The sequence below is a fragment of the Canis lupus genome, chromosome 19, assembly GCF_048164855.1.
Source record: "Canis lupus baileyi chromosome 19, mCanLup2.hap1, whole genome shotgun sequence".
NCBI lineage: Eukaryota > Metazoa > Chordata > Mammalia > Carnivora > Canidae > Canis > Canis lupus.
Window position 1 is genome coordinate 3,801,031 of NC_132856.1, and position 17,248 is coordinate 3,818,278.

General features: G+C 44.2%; 1 protein-coding gene across 10 annotated transcripts in view; it reads left to right on the forward strand.

Moving 5' to 3' along the window:
* Positions 1-17,248, forward strand: part of EEFSEC (eukaryotic elongation factor, selenocysteine-tRNA specific) — a 266,019-nt gene that overhangs the window by 122,564 nt on the left and 126,207 nt on the right. For all 10 annotated transcript variants that reach the window (XM_072784897.1, XM_072784892.1, XM_072784900.1 and 7 more), the window contains exons 3-4: positions 8,859-8,955; positions 11,748-11,912. In XM_072784897.1, coding sequence (XP_072640998.1) covers positions 8,859-8,955; positions 11,748-11,912 — 262 coding nt within the window. The remainder of the gene's footprint in view (positions 1-8,858; positions 8,956-11,747; positions 11,913-17,248) is intronic.

Sequence of the window (17,248 nt, forward strand, 5' to 3'; positions counted from 1 at the left end):
ACCCGGGATCGAATCCCACGTCGGGCTCCCGGTGCATGGGAGCCTGCTTCTCCCTCTGCCTGTGTCTCTGCTTCTCTCTCTCTCTCTCTGTGACTATCTTAATTAAATAAAAATTAAAAAAAATATATATATATAATTTATTTATTCATGAGATTCATACAGAGAGAGGCAGAGACATAGGCACAAGGAGCCCGATGCAGGACTTGATCCCAGGACCCTGGAATTACAGCCTGAGCCAAAGCAGACACTCAACCACTGAGCCACCCAGGCGCCCCTAGCCGAAACATTCTTGGAAAAGATCAACAAAACTGGAGAGTTCATACTCGTGATATCAAATATTACTACAGTAATCAAAGCAGTATGGTACTAGCATAAAGACAGACATGTATACACCAATGGAATAAAATAGAGCCCAGAAATAAACCCTTGCATATATGGTCAGATGCATTTTGACAAGGAGGCCAAGACCATTCAACAGGAGAAGAACAGTCATTCAACAAATGCTGCTGGGAAAACTGGATGGATATCCATGCAAAATGATGAAGGTAGGCCCTTATCTAACATCATATACAAACATTAGCTCAAAAGGAATCAAAGAATGAAATGTAAGACCTGAAACTTTCAGAAGAAAATTTTTAGAATTTATGCATCAAAAGATAGTATCAACAGAGTAAAAAGGCAGCTTAATGGATTGATACTGCCTCATATCCATTTGGGTGGCTGTTGTCAAAAAACAAGAAAACGTTGACAAAATGTGGATAATTGGAACCATTATGCAGTGTTGGTGGGAATGTAAAATTGTATAGCTGACATGGATAATGGTATGGAGGTTCCTCAAAGAATTAAATAGTTGAAATGGAATTTAAATAAAAACTTATAAAAATTTAAATATAGAATTACCATGCAGCAATTCTACTTCTGGGCATATATCAAAAAGAATTGAAAGCAGAGTCCCCAAAATATATTTGTACACCTGTATTCATAATAACATTATTCATGATAGTCAAAAGGTGGAAGCAACCAGGTGCCACTGATGGATGAATGAATAAGCAAAATGAGGTACATGTATTATATACATTCTCCATGGAATTTTATTTAGCCTTAAAAATGAAGGAAATTCTGATACATGCTACAACATAAATGAACCTCGAGGACATTTTGCTATTTGAAGTAAGGCAGTCATAAGAAGACTAATACTGGATGATTCCATTGATAGGAGATATTTAGAGTTGTCAAAATCATAGATTCAGAGTAGTTTTGCCAGGGGCTAAGGGGTGGGGGGAATGGGGAGTTGCTGTTTAAGGGGTGTGGAATTTTAGTTTTATTAAAAAAAAAAAAAAAAAAGAGAGAGCTCTGGGGCGCCTGGGTGGCTCAGTTGGTTAAGCGTCCAAGCTCTTGATTTCGGCTCAGGACATGATCTCAGGGTCATGAGAAGGAGCTCCGTGTTGGGCTCTGTGCTCAGTGGGGAGCCTGCTTGAGATTCTGTCCCTCTCCCTCTGCCCCTCCCTGCTGCACTCTCTCTAAATAGATCTTTAAAAAAAAAAAAAATGAACTCTGGAGTTGGTTGGTGGTGATGGCTGCACAACATTATGAATGTATTTTATACCACTGAGCTGTACGCTTAAATATGGTTATTATGGTAATTTTTTTGTTGTGTGTATTTTACCACTATAAAAAATTGGGAAAAATGCCTGGGGTTATCTGAGAGAGTTAATTCATTTTCAATTATCTTTAAATCTTTTCTGTTAAGTTCAGAAAAAAGTGTCTGCTTGGTCCTACCATGTCTTTAGAATTTCCCTAACTTTTTAACCAGGCTCAGAGCCTTCGGTAGGAAATAGTATTTAGCTAGGACTTAACTAGCCTTCTTTTGCTTTCTTCGTGTTTATTTTTGTAACTAAAGTAGTAGATTTCTTGTCCTGTGACTGGAACTATGGTTGATTAATCCAAAGTTGCTTAAAGCAAGAATTATAAAAAAGGAGATATTCAGACCTTACGTAATATTTTAACTTACTGCACATACATGCATACTTAGTAAATAGTATCAATAACATAAGTTGCTCTGGGGGGAATACAGAAGATTCTCAGCATTGTGCCTCCTCTTCCTCTTCAGCACTACACTGTGGACAGTTGATCCAGGTTCATCTGGGGCATCTTGGCTTTGTGAGCAGTTTCATGTTCTGAATTCAGGCTTATCTCCTCCTCTTCTTACTGTTTTGTTTAGGCATGTGTGATTTCTGTATCACCTCTAATTTCAATTTTACACAAATTAGCACTCCTGATTCATATGTTATCATTAATTCTTTTGGTCTGAATTCAGTAAAGAAGCTATATTCTGATTGTTCAGAATTTATGTTTTAAAAGCTCTAGGATGTGGGAAATATCAGAGAGGGTGACAGAACATGAGAGACTCCTAACTCTGGGAAATGAACAAGGGGTGGTGGAAAGGGAGGTGGGCCGGGGGGTTGGGGTGACTGGGTGATGGGCACTGAGGGGGGCACTTGATGGGATGAGCACTGGGTGTTATGCTATATGTTGGCAAATCGAACTCCAATAAAAAGAAATTAAAGAAAAAAAAAAAGCTCTAGGATTTGTTGCTTTGCCAGTATTAAAAAGTTGTAATTGGAGTCCCAGCTGCAGGACCTTAGGCAGCTGTGGTTGTCATTTTGGCTTTTTTTCTATCCAGGTGCGGAATGCGTGTGTGTGTGTGTGTGTGTGTGTGTGTGTGTGTGTGTGTGTGAGAGAGAGAGAGAGAGAGAGAGAGAGAGAGCAAGCGCGAGAGCTTCTCTTGGTAGCATCTTACAAGTTAGGATAGTTCCACCAGCGTGTGAGAGGTGTTCTCCAGTTCAATTTCCCAGAGAAAACCTCTGAGAAGATGGGCCAGGCAGATCATTTCCAGCAAGTGACAGCGGTAACAAGGTCACGAGCTCCTGTGGCAGGTACCCTGGCTGGGGGAAGCCATCTGATGCTCAGACACAACAGAACCGAAGCCATTTGCAGAGGTTTTCTCTCTCAGAGAACCTCCCCTAAAGTCTGTATTTTTTTTTTAAGATTTATAAATAAATAAATTTAGAGAGAGAGTGAGTAAGCAAGCAGGGAGAGGGGCAGAGGGAGAGAATCTATAAACAGATTCCCAGCTGAACACGGAGGCCAATGTGGAGCTCCATCCCACAGCCCTGAGATCATGACCTGAGCAGAAACCAAGAGTTGGAGGCTTAACCAACTGAGCCACCCAGGCGCCTCACCCCCTGAAGTCTTATGATTTTCTTGTTTCTTCCTAATTTATCACCAGATTTTAAAGAGATTCACCTATATTGGATCTTTCTATATAATACAACTTAGTTCTCATAGACACCCCTATTTTCATGCTGTTGTTTTGTGATACTAAATTGAATTAAAGTAAACAACTGGCATTACCATGTTTGTGCCATAACCACTGTACCTCTTGTTCAGCTTAAAGGTCAGTTGGTGAAGGCAAACCTGTGTGTACTAGACTCTCAAGTGTGGCTGCAAGCCTTAAGCCGTCTCCCGGGTGTGGGCATTTGGTGTACACTAGGCACAGGTTTTATAAGCAAGGGAGAGTGTAGGTCGTTGGCCAATGGCTGTCCTTGTCAGTGGCTGGTGGTGAGAGGGCTTCTCCTATATCTTTTCTTTGTGGCAAATGATACTGGTTTTCCATTTAGATAGTAATATAGAATCATATTTTTCAATAAGTGGTTTTAAGTAAGAATGTAAATTGTTTTAAAGGAAAAACCTTGAGAAATAATTACTTAGGTGGTATGTCGATTTGACAAACCCTGTGAAGAGGGTATAGGACCAGTGACCTATGTGAAGGTAACAGCGAAATAGAGGCAGGAGGGGGTAGAGCGGAGCACCCATCCCTGTCTCGGGGGGTGGGGGCATTGGGCTCCATCTTATTTTGTTATGATTCAAAGGAGCAGTGGTAACATCCAACATAGTAGTCATTCCCTCAGGACGGATGATGGAGGTCATCCTTGGGATGTCCAGCATAGTGGGAAGGACACAGCTCTGGAACAGGGCTTGATTCTGCCATTTATTTCACATGTGACACTTTAGCAGTTGTTTAGCCTCTCTGTGCCTCAGTATCCCCATCTCTAAAATGCCGATTTTATCCCTCACACCGTTACCATGAGGATTAAATGGGGTGATGAAAGCATTTAAGTGTTGTCCACATACTGCTCAACTAATGTTATGGGAATGTTAACAACTGTTCTTCCTACCTCCGATGGCTGTTTTAATGATCCAATTCAATTTATATTTTTATTTGAAAGTGATAGCAAAATATGAGAATATTGAGTATGGTCTTTATAGCCATCATCATCTTTCTTTCATTGGTTTAAGAACTAAAATTACTAAAGGGCAAGGATTTTGTTAAAATTACTTTAGGACTTAAATATGTTGCCTCCTCTTTGAAGATCAGCCAGTCAGCCACTTTCCACATTGTCATGGGTTTGAGAAGAGGCACATGGCCCTGCCTCTAACCTAGGCTGATGGAACTCTGTTCTCTTGATATTCTCAGGTGTATGGTAAACCCAGAGCTGGCTTTTAATCACAGTCCCACCACTCATTAGCTGTATGACCTGGAGCAAATGACAGACCCTAGCCAACTTAGGAATCCCTCCTGTAAAACAGGAGGAGAAGTAATAATAGCCATGTCACAGGGTTGATGAAAAATGCAAAGCCTGGAGCACAGATGCTAGTACTGTCAGTACTTGACCCCATCCCTTCTTCTCACTGCCACTGTGTTGGACATTGGACTACATACAAAGAGGCATTTCAGAGCAATTTTTAGAGTCTGGGCATGGTAAGGGTACACCTACTGGAGGAAGCAAAGACCAGAACCAGAAGTGGTGTGGAATTGTCTCTTGAAAATTCGTTTAGTAAATAAATAGATGGAAGATGTTCAATATTATATGGCTTATTAAGGAAACACAAATTAAAATGAGGTATGTATACAAAATAGTGAGCTTTTGATATACGTTTAGTGAAATAGGCATTCTAGATGTTCATTGTGGTAGTGGAAAGGGTAGCAAACCTTTCAATGTATGTTTCTTTTTAATTGAGATATAATTCACATACCATAAATTCACCCTTTTAATGTGTGCAGAATTATGCAAGCATCACCAATATCTGATTTCAAAAATCCTGTACCCATTAAGCAGCTGTTTCCTATTCTCTCAGCTCCAACCACCAATCTGTTTTCTGTCTCTATGGATTTGCCTATTCTGGATATTCATATAAATCACACAAAATTTGATCTCTTATGTCTGGCTTCTTTCACTTAGCATTGATGGACATCTGGGCTGTTTTCCACCTTTTGGTTTTTGTGAATAGTGCTGTTATGAACTTATATGTACATGTATTTGAGTACCTATTTTCCATTCTTTTGGGTTTATACTTAGGAAATTTCTGGGCCATATGGTAATTCTGGATTCTCATTCATTTTTGAAGCATGTTTTTTGGCCAGAAACAGTCTTGGTTGACTTTAAATTTTTTTTTTTTTCTGACTTTCAGCACTTTGAATATGTCATTCCATTACCTTCTAGCTGCCATGGTTTCTTTCTTTTTTTTTTTTTTTTTTTAAACATGTTCATTTATTCATTTATTTAATAAATATTTATCAAGTGTCTGCTATATGATAGCATATATGATAGCTATATGATAGGTGTTTTTGTTTTTTCCTTTTAGGTATTTGGGATTGACTGCCATGGTTACTGCAGAGCCCAGCTGTTAGTCTTACTGAAGATGCCTTATACTGAATGAGCCATTTCTCTCTTGGTGCTATCTCCTTGTCCTTGGCCTTTGACAGTTTGATTATGATGTGTCTAGGTCACATCTCTGAGTTTTTCCTACTTGGAATTTGCTGAGCTTTTTAGATGTCCTTCAGAAACCTTTTGGAAGTTTACTCAGATCTTGCTGCCTTGTCCTTCCTTTGTTTCTGGACTTCTCAATATGCATATGCTGATATACTTGATGGTGTCTCACATATCTTTGAGTCTGTGTTTATTTCTCATCTCTCTCTCTCTTTTTTTTTTTTTTCCTCAGGTTGCATAATCCCAGTTGGCCTATTTTCAAGTTTGTTGATTCTTCTGCCTGTTCAAATCTGCTGTTGAGCTCCTCTAGCAGAGTTTTCATTTAGTATTTTTCAATTCCAGAATTTCTATTTGGTTCTTTTTTTAATAATTTCTAACTCTTTTTTGATACTTTCCATTTGGTGACACATTATCTCCACTCTTTCCTTTAGCTCTTTAGATATGGTTTCTTTCATTTCTTGAACAAACTTAAAATAACTGATTTAAGACTTGTCTAGTAGGGATTTCTCAGAAACAATTTTTATTAACTCTTTTTTTCTTGTATATGGACCATACTTTTGTTTCTTTGTTGTATTGTGATTCTTTGTTGAAAACTGGACATACAGAATAATATAATGGATATCAGATTCTCTTCTTCACTCACATTCATAGTTTGTTGTTATTTGGTTAGTGACTTTGTGAAGTCACATGTGACCACCAAAGTCTCTGCTCAGTTCGTTTACTGGTCAGCTAATGATTAGAGGTTTCCTTAAATGCTTAGATCAGTAAGTCTCCCAGTCTTTGCCAAGGATCTCTATGTACATATTGGGACATGCTTTCAGTGCTCTGGCAGGTACTTGATAACTCTGCCATGGCCTTCACTTCCTGTTTGCATAGAATCTCAAGGTCAGCCCCAGGGGAGAACTTGGGGCCTTCTCATGTCTTTCTTGAGCATGCACAGTGCTTTTGCATGCAAATTGCCTTCTAATTTCCCAAGAAACCTCCAAACTCCCCATGGAAGGTTTTCCAAAGCTTCCATGGGAGCTTCTAGCTTTTCCTTCTAAGCTTTTTGTTCAGCCAGTTTACCAAAACTGTTATCCTTTGCCTCAGCTGTGATATTAAATAATTGCTTCTGATTATTTTCAACAAATGCCCTTAAGGAAAAAGAAAGATAGCTTTGCAAGTGGAGTCATCCAGGAAGGAAGGAAAGGAAAAATAATGACAATTCTCTAGGAAAGGGGCTTTGATGGAACTCAACACCATTCTGCCCCTTAAGCTGCTGTCAGGCTGCTGGCTTCCATTCTGATTGCAGATGCTGGTTATTAGGGCTGCTGCAGAATTGGGGAGCAGTGGATGGGAATAGGGCAAGTTAAAATGCCACAAAGGTCTTTTATTCTTACAAAAATTCAGCCATTTTTCTTGAATAAACACTCCATAGATTACTGCAAACCTTTGGTTAATTTCTAGAGTTCTGAAAAAGTTGCTTCTGATGATTTTTTGCCAGGGTTCTTATATGTTTTACAGAGGGGAGGCTCTTTGTCCTTATTCCACTGTTTTGCTGACTTTTTTCAATGTATATTGAGTCTTAGACTTATACCCCATGAATTAATCCCAAAGCAAGGGGGAAAAAAACATGTCCACCAACATGTTTACTAGTGTTATTTATAATAGTGAAGAATTCAAAATGTTCTAAATGAGTAACAGCAGGGAAAAGCATATAAATTCTGGGTCACACTATTAGGTAGCTGTATAAGTGAAAGAGGAGGCCTGGGTGGTGGGATTATAACATGGAAGCTGTAACTCCTGGTTCTAGAGTCTGATATACTGGGTTATAGTTTGGCTCTGAGATTTATAGTAAATGACTTGCAGCAAATTAATTTGTCTCTATAAGCCTCAGTTTCTCATCTATAAAATGGTGGCAGTTCCATAGTGGTGCTGAGAGCTTTCACAGAAGGTGTCCAGGTGATATGCTTGGCTCAGTCATTGCTAGCACCTAGAGGATGAATATACAACCTATAATTCTGCCATTGTAGTGCCTTTTCTTCCAATCTTGGTTTTTCCACGCACTGCCAAGGGATTTTTTTTTTTTATTTTGGTTATAGCATACATAAAATTTTACATCCTCCCAGTTTATTTGCCATTATATCACTGTTGTCGCTGTCGATCAACAGAAAATTCTTTATGACATATGATAGGATTATGGGTTGTACATTTTCTCTTTTCCATTTTATTGTTTTTTTTAATCAGTGGGAAAGATAAATGTATACTCATAGTAAGAATCTCTTCTTGGGATATTTGTGTGGCTCAGTTGGCTAAGCAGGTGACTCTCGGTTTCAGCTCAGGTCATGATCTGGGATCTAGCCCTGCATCTGGATTCCGTGCTCAGTGGGGAGTCCGTTTGAGGACTATCTCTCCCTCTGCCCCTCTCCCCCACTCATGCTCTCTCTAAAAATAAATAAATCTTTAAAAAAGATGAAGAATCTCTTCTTAAAGAAGGTGGAGCTCTTTAGGAGGGTCTAGTCAGGAGTACTCTCCATTAGACACTGGGATGGTGGAAATTTGCTTCTAGGTGCATTTTTAGGGACTTTTTGGTAACCAGTATTTCTTGAGTCTCTGCAAGAGGCTGGGATGTATTTACTGATCTTCTTCAAAGGGATCTTTTATTGAGAGTCCTGGAGGCTAGGGTTCACTGCTGCCTTCTTAGAGTGGGTTGTGAAAGTGGAGGTTAAAACCTAGGAACAGCCTTTTATTTTAAAAAAATTTGTTAAAGATTTTATTTATTTATTCATGAAGACAGAGAGAGATGCAGAGAGAGAAGCAGGCTCCTTGCAGGGAGCCCGATGTGGGACTCGATCCCAGGACCCTGAGATCACGACCTGAGCTAGAGGCAGATTCTCAATCACTGAGCCACCTAGGTGTCCTAGGAGCACCTTTTTAAATTCTGTCATTCAACCTAAGAGTTTCCCTGTGGGGCCTCCATTTCTTAATCTGCTGCTCATCCTTGCTTTTGATCTCTGTAACTTGGCAGGGCTTGTTTTTCCATTTCAGGTTCCGAGGTGCACCAATTATACCTGTGGCGGCCAAGCCTGGGGGACCAGAGGCCCCTGAAACAGAAGCTCCACAGGGCATCTCAGAGCTCATTGAGGTACTGTCAGCTTGAATCCAGGCTGGCCTCTGGCCCAAGCCCCACTCCGGCCCCTTGTATCCTGCTCAGTCTAAGGAACAGAAAGTGGGAGGCTCCTCAGCAAGAAGACTCTGAGCTTATTCCTTTAATCACTACCACCCCTCCCCCAGGCATATACTATACCTTGGTGTACCCTTCCTCACCTCCTTCTAGGACTTAAACCTAAACAGAAGGAGAGGCCTCACTCTCTAGCCTAAGGTCCTGAAGAGCTGTCCACACCCTTATAAGTCATTCTCTTCCTTCTCTTGTCAGCCACCCCCACTCAGACAGAATAGCTACTGCCTCGTGGGTCTCTGGGCCATATCTTCCATTCCAGGCCTTCAGACTATGCCAGTCTCCCCGTGGGTCACGATGTCTGATGGAGATGGGCCCAGCAGCAGGGCAGTGTGGCTTGGATCCTTGTGGTCTCCACTGGTGATCTCCAGTGGCCCTTCTGGGCATGGGCTCTTCCTCCAGGCTCAGTGCTAGTAGATACAGGGAGGGTGCCCAGCCACCACAGGGTGCCTAGGGCAGCCAGAGGGCAGCATGGGGTGGTGGGGTGATGGTGATGCTGCTGTGAGGATGGCAGTGACTGGACAGACCACAGTGTCCCTCGCTCAGAAGGGTGAATGGCAACTCTGGGATGGGACTCTGGCCACACCACCTATTCTCTGTGCGGCCTTGGGCACATGACCTGCTCTCTCTTGCCTGTGCTCCTTTAGTTGTAAAGTAGGGAAAAGAACACTTACCTGTAGAGTTGGCCTGCAGGTTTCATGAGGTTAATGTGTCCTGTGCTCATAACACATTGTGTGCCGGATCAGAGTTCACTGTGACAGTGATGGTGCTTACCACATAGCAGGACCTGTACTGTTCTTTTTTTTTTTTTTTTTAAAGATTTTATTTATTCATGACAGACACGGAGAGAGAGAGAGAGAGAGAGAAAGAGAGGCAGAGACACAGGCAGAGGGAGAAGCAGGCTCTATGCAGGGAGCCTGACGTGGGACTCGATCCCGGTTCCCTAGGATCACGCCCTAGGCTGAAGGCGGCGCCAAACCGCCGGGCTACCGGGGCTGCCCTGTACTGTTCTTTATGTAGTTTTCACAATGATCATGAACTTTCACAGTGGCCCTGTGAGACTCATATTATTTATCCCCATTTCACCAGGGAAGAGTCTGAGGCACAGAGAAGTTGAATAACTTGTTCAAGATCTCACAGCAAGTATGTGATGGAGCTGGTATTTAGTCCCAAATCAGTTGTTAGGTGTCTTTGGGGTCTACCTGCACCTGGACCCACAGAGCCAAAAACAGATGTGATCGTGTACACTGCCACCATGGTGCTGCTCTAATTGAGTTAACAAAGCAAACTTCTATGGCTGAGGCTTTTGTTACTTTTTCTTTTTCTTTTCCTTTTTTTTTTTTTTTTTTTTTAAGATTTTACGTATTGATTCATGAGAGACACAGAGAGAGAGGCAGAGACACAGGCAGAGGGAGAAGCAGGCTCCACACTGGGAGCCCGATGTGGGACTCGATCCCAGGACTCAAGGATCACACCCTGGGCTGAAGGCTGGTGCTAAACCACTGAGCCACCCAGGGATCCCCTTTTGTTACTTTTTCATCCACTTCAGAGAGCACTGGTCTGGGAGCCTAGGTCAGTTCTTTTTATTAAAGCAAAATTCAGAAATGCTATGAAAGATATTTGTGTATACCTTTAAGAAGCCTCTACAAAAGTCCCAGGCCAAGCCTGTTTTGAATCTTTAGTCTTTTTCCAGAACAATTGTTATCACAAGGCTGAGAGTTTGGAACATTCACTACCGAATACTTTTTGACAGCCTCTTTCCTAAAAACATCAGAAAGCAGTGAAATAAAAGGAATAATGCAGTCTTTCTTTTCATTTGTTTATTGGGAATTAGCTCTGACATCTCCAGGCACATAGATAGCATGAGGAAAATGGGCTGGCTGTGGTCGAAGCGTGTGGGAAGCATCAACAGAGAAGCAGCAGCGGCACTGCAGACAGGGGCAATGCTGGCCATCGGTGGACGATAGGTGGTCCCTCTGTCTCTGTCTAGGCTGGAGCAGCAGCCTCACCCCTCCTGCCCGGCCATATACGGCAGCAGCCCTTTGCACCTGGGTCCTTGGGTCACCCTTCTCTCAGGCACTGTGCCAGCTGCTGGGGGTACTTGGAAGGATTCACGGCCCTGGTGGGAGACAAATAAACAATTGCTCACAATAGTGTGTTAACTGGCGATGGGGGCGGGGAGCACAGCCATACTGAAGGGGCTGAGAAACCTTCCCAGAGGCAGCGTCTCCCTGGAGAAGGAAGATGAAGCTGGCTGGTGTACTTCCAGGGCCTGCCCGTGGCTGGTGCCTGCTGGGGGAGGGCACATGGTGGGGGATGAGGCCTCCATGATACCTAGGGGCTAGACGATGACACATGTTAAATCCTGCTGGCTCAGAAAGCTGGGAAAGCATGTGAGGTCTGATCCATGTACCTCAGGTTGTCCTGCAGCAGGCTGTGGTGTGGAGGAGGGCCTGGAGACCAGCCTATTAGGAGGCTGTTGGTTATCCCAAAGAGAGGAGAGAGGAGACTTCTCCAGATGCCCTTTCCCTTTGTACCTATAGTAGGCTGGGGTATGGTGGGAGTCAGGGAGCTATGCACTTCTGAGCAGGGCCAGCTTGCCTAGGGACTGGCCATACCCTCTGCCCTGCTCCACCCTGCCCTGTTCAGCTCCTTTCCCCAGCAGCGTGTGGCACCTGCATGTGGCATCTCTTTTCTAGCTCCTGACGTCCCAGATATCCATCCCAACGAGAGACCCCTCAGGACCGCTCCTCATGTCTGTGGACCACTGTTTCTCCATCAAAGGCCAAGGAACTGTGATGACAGGGACCATCCTCTCAGGTTCCATCAGCCTTGGTGACAGTGTGGAGATTCCTGCCCTCAAGGTCAGTCTTACCTTGTCCTGCCTTTTTTGTCTCTCTAGTGGCAAGGGAGAGGGATGGTCCCTTTGCCTCCCCAATGGCTGAGCCAGCTCCCTGGGGCTGGCCCTCTGGCTCTGCTCTACTCCAACTTCTCTCCTGCCCTACCTGGATTCTAGAACCACCACTCTCCCTAGTTCTCATAATAGGTATAGGTATTGGAGGCCTGTGATGTGCCTTGATGAACCTCCCCAGTAGGTGTTCTTTGTAGATAAGGAAACAGAAGCTGTGGTGGGCTCAGGGTCACATGGTCAACAAGTGAGGGTGCAGGGCATACACCCTCCCTTTCTACAGGCTCTGTACATCAGAGTGGCAAGGACATGTAAACTTACTTCTGGGTACTTTTGGCCTTGCCGCAAGAATTTCAAATTCAACACAGTTACAGCCATTGTGTTGCTCGGAGTCATACAATCTAGAAGATATCCAGAGAAGTTTTATACTCATAGTGACCACTAGTAGATGCTGTGTTATCCCTTGGAAGACCTGTGGACAGTTACATGTCTCCCTTTTGCCCCCACCCCTGGTAACTACTGCCCTGGCTCTGATCTAAAAGGTGTTCAGTGGCCTTGATAGTTCCAGCTTCAGTGGGCTTTTCTTGTGGTTTTAGCATACTGGAGAAGAAACACTTAGAGCCTCCTCGACCACCCTTCTCTTCAAGGGAGTTAATGGTAGAGAAGAAGGGCTAGTTAGGACTAGGCAGATCTTATGAAGATACTTGGGGTCCAGGGTGGTTGTCTAGTTCTCCAGGGAACCTGGAGTGCAGGGATACAGGGGCATGCACTTGGCCCCATGTACTAAGCCAGGGACAAACACCAGCTTCTGGTTGAACTCACAGCCTAGGTCAGTGAACTCAGTTTGCCTGTTAACTGGGAGTTCTCCTTGGAGGGCTGTGTTGTCACAGATTCTGAGGTCATCTGGCTCACTAGATGTATTAGTCAGGGTCTTCCACAAACACAGAACTGAAAAGATGTGTATATATGTATACAGAGAGAAAGGAGTGTATTCTAAGGAGTTTGCTCTCACATGATTATGAAGCCCTGAAGGTTCAAAGTCCAAAGGATAGGCCAGCAGGATGGAGACCCAGGGAAGACTTGCACTTCAAGTCCGGAGGCTGTTGGCCAGCCGACTTTCTTCTTCCAGGGAGGTCAGTAGTCTTCCTGTTCAGACCTTGAGCTGATTGGGCAATATCTACCCAAATGGTGGAGGGTATCTACATTACTCAAGCCTACTCCTCTTTTTTTTTTTTTAATTTTTTTTAAAGATTTTATTTATTCATTCATGAGAGACACACAGAGAGAGAGGCAGAGACACAGGCAGAGGGAGAAGCAGGCTCCATGCAGGGAGCCCAACGCGGGACTTGATCCCGGTCTCCAGGATCACGTCCTGGGCTGAAGGTGGCGCTTAAACCACTGAGCCACCAGGGCTGCCCAAGCCTATTCCTCTTAACATTAATCTCATCCAAAAAAGACCCTCACAGAAATATTCAGAATAATGCTCAACCAAACATGTCAGTATAGTGGCTCAGCCTATTTGAAATACACCATAAAATACACCATTACGCTGTGGGGGAGAACCATGATTATAGTGTCCACCATGAACAAGTGAGGGCAAGGGGCACCTCTACCTTGTGTTGGCCATTCTTGGTAGGATGTAGGAAAGAGGCATTTCGGGGTGGGAGAAATGACCAGGGCTTCCCCAGGTAGAGGAAATCTCAGCTTTAAATCATCCCACTCCACCCATTTTATGGTGGTGTGGCTGCTGCTCCCTTCTTCAAGAAGAGGGAGGACCAACCGCAAGTAAAGCTTCCCTTATGAGCCTGTGACTGGCTGGGTTCCTGGGTTCCCTGGGGCGACAGCGGGAGTTGAAGTACAATGCCCTTCCAAGTCCCAGGGCCTCCTCTGACTTAGGAACCATGTCCTAGGTCATAATCCCCTCCTCCACGGCTGTTGTAGACTGTCCTCTGAAGACCATTAGTCCTGGATAAACACCACTTAAATCAAATCCATGTTGCGCCAGGGACTAAAAGTGTAAATCTTAAAAAAATAAAGCACAAAATTATGAAAATAAACCAAACTTCTATTTAACAAAGTTAAGATTATTATAGTGCTGTGTGTTAATTCTTAGCTGGAACAGAGAATTACTCAAATGGTAAATTTTTTTGCCTTCTGGGTGCTCCCTGAAGCAGACCCCGAGGGGCCACCCTTATCTAGTATCCCTTCTGCCTCGGGGGACACCCTCATCTAGTATCCCTTCTGCCTCGGGAGAAGACACATTTGCAGCCTGGGAGAGCAGCTGAGGGGAGGAAGGTGGTGTCAGAAGAGGTCGCAAGTGGGACATAGACTTGAGTACAGTACCTGAGTGGGGAAAGGTGTTTGATGATAAGATCAGTGGCTGCCATGCTTGATCAACAGTATGGGATGGGGGAAGGCCAAGGCTGAAAGAGTCAGCCACATTAAACAGATAAGGATGTTTGAGTGGGGACTTGTTCTGAGATCTGTGGCTACTCTTTTCATCCTTATGAAGATGGAACTTGCCTATCAGGGTCCCATTACTGATGTGTAGTGTTTGGGTGCTTGGAAGGTGCTTGGCAAATATAATTTTCCTTCTGTTTTTGTTCACCAATTTCCCCTAGCCAACTTTTCAACTCTTTAGTGCTATGTTATTCTCTAATTTACTAGTCAGGGAAAGCATAACTTTTAAGTAGTGAACTTGAATATTTGACTGAAGAATTTTTTTTTAAAATTTTTATATATTTATGATAGTCACAGAGAGAGAGAGAGAGAGAGAGAGAGAGGCAGAGACACAGGCAGAGGGAGAAACAGGCTCCATGCACCGGGAGCCTGATGTGGGATTCGATCCCGGGTCTCCAGGATCGCGCCCTGGGCCAAAGGCAGGCGCTAAACCGCTGCGCCACCCAGGGATCCCAAATTTTCCAATTAAAGTGTATAAAGTGCAGTCTGCTTTCTCCTTTGCTGCTTATGGTAAAATGTCAGAGGAAAGGAATGAATTGAAGGTGCAACTGTTAGCAAAAAGTTACCTACACTTGATGATTTGGGAGATTCTTGGCCTTTCCAGATTTTAAGCGATGCTAAAAGTAGGAAATTCACTTTAGAAAGCATGCTCTGGAGAAAGACCAGTGATGAGGCTGGACAACCTTTGCTGTGGAGATTAGGTATGTGCCTCCTGGATCCAATCAAACATCTCAGCAGAAGTCAGGACTACAGACCGGCTTCTCTAGGAAGGATCTGTGGAGAACCCTCTTGTTTAATGGTGGAGATCCCCTTGACACATGAGAGACCCATGAGGTTTTTGAGATGTTGTATCAGCAAAAACACTGCCAGCCTAGACTAGAAGGAACAGGCCTGACGAAAAAAAATTTTTTTTTTTTTTAAAAGCAGTTGGACTTCTGGTATTGTCATTCTAGGAAACAGATTGATAGAATTACTCAGTTAACTCATGCTATCTTTCAAGAAAAAGGAAGAAGGAGCAGAGCCGTGGACACAAAGGCAGAGGCCAGAGAGGCCAGCCCAGAGGTGGAGGACCAAGCCACAGAGGGTCATTTTTAAGCTAGGAATGCTAACAGAAGGTGCTCTGCTGAATTTCAGATTTGCTTGGGTCCAGTGACCTCTGTGTTCCCTTATTTTTCCCCTATGCCTATATTTTGAAAGCAGAAAACTTGTCTTTTAAGTTCCACATGTCCACACATGGAGAGGCATTTGGCCCCAGGATGGGTCATATCAGTGCCTGATTAGGGGAGTTAAATGATACTTTTGAACTAATGGTAGTTTGATGAGATTTTGGACTTAAAGTGCACTATAGTGGGGAGAGAAATTGGGGGTGTTGGGATGGGGTGAAAGTATTTTGCCCATGGGATGGATGTGGATGAAGTTTTGGGGACTAGCGGGTGGACTGTAGTGGGTAGAATTGTGGCCCACAAAAGCTATGTCCACCTAGACACTCGGATATGACCTTATTTGAAATAAGAGTATTTGCAGACATAATTAAGGTAAGGATCTCAAGATGAGGTCATCCCAGTTCAAGTGGGCTGTTTATCCAAGGGTGTGTGTTCAGTAATACAGATTCTCAGGGAAGGGCCTATGGAGGCCAGAGGCTAGAGACTGGAGTGATGTAGCCCCGAGCTGAGGAACACCAGCGGCTGCTTGAAGCTGCCAGGTGCTAGGAGAGAGGTAGGGAAGGAATTCTTTTTCAGGAATTCTTTCAGAGGGCACCAGCCCTGCTGATACATTGATTCTGGACTTCTGGCCAGCAGAACTGAGAGAGAATATATTTCTGTTGTTTACTGCTACCAACTTTGATCACTGGTTAGGGCAGCCCTAGGAAATGAATGTGAATTTTGGATGGAAAGGACTGAAATCAGAACAAGCCTCAAGTCCTTTGTAGTTGTGGGCACACCTCTTAACTCTTTTGAGCTTTAACTTTGTCATGAGGGACGGCCGGGGTGCTGTGAGGGTGGTATGAGCTGCGCGCACATTGGCAGTACAGGTTAATGATAGAATCAGGCCTGCTGTGTACTGATGGCCAGCTCTGTTCCTTCCTTTTCATGTAATTCCCACCCAACAGGCGAGAAAACCTAGGCCTAGGTCTGTTAAGCAGCCAGAAAACCAAGCCAGCATTTGAAGTCATTCCTCTGGCTCTGAAGACCAGGCTGTGTCCACTATGTCCACTGTCCCTGGAGTCTCCAAGGAGATGCCAGGGCTAGTGGTGCTTTCATCTCTGGGGTAGGACCCTCCAACCTCCAGAGCAGCTTTGTAGGGGAGCGGGGCACCCCACTGAGGCCTCTCCCGGGCCCCAGAGCCTATAAAAACACATTTCAGGAGCTCCTGAGGTCTAGAGCTCCTGACCTCCTCTTGCCCCCGCTTTCCACTAACCGTAATTGGTGGCCGGTGCCTATCGGGCACTGGGAACGTTGCAGCATGGGGGCTTCAAACTAGATGGCCCTCCTCCCAAACCTGGTGACATCCCTGTCAGATTTCACTAATCAATTTGGACACATCTGACCGCTTGAACTCCCTCAGAGGCAGGGCACAGCCATTCCAAATAAACAGTCACATTCCCCTCCTGGCCAGGGCTGGCCCGTCGGAGCCAGTCAGACCCTGGCCCCTGCCTCTGCTGCCTGTGTCTGTTCCCAGCTGGGGCCCATTAGCCGAAGGAGGAAGTGTTGGGGAACGAGAGTGGAGGAAAAAACCAAATCCCATTTAGATCCCAGAATGGCGTAAACACCAGACATCCCGAGATTCGCCAACCTTCTCCTCAGGCTTTTTGGTTCTCTTGATCCTCAGCCT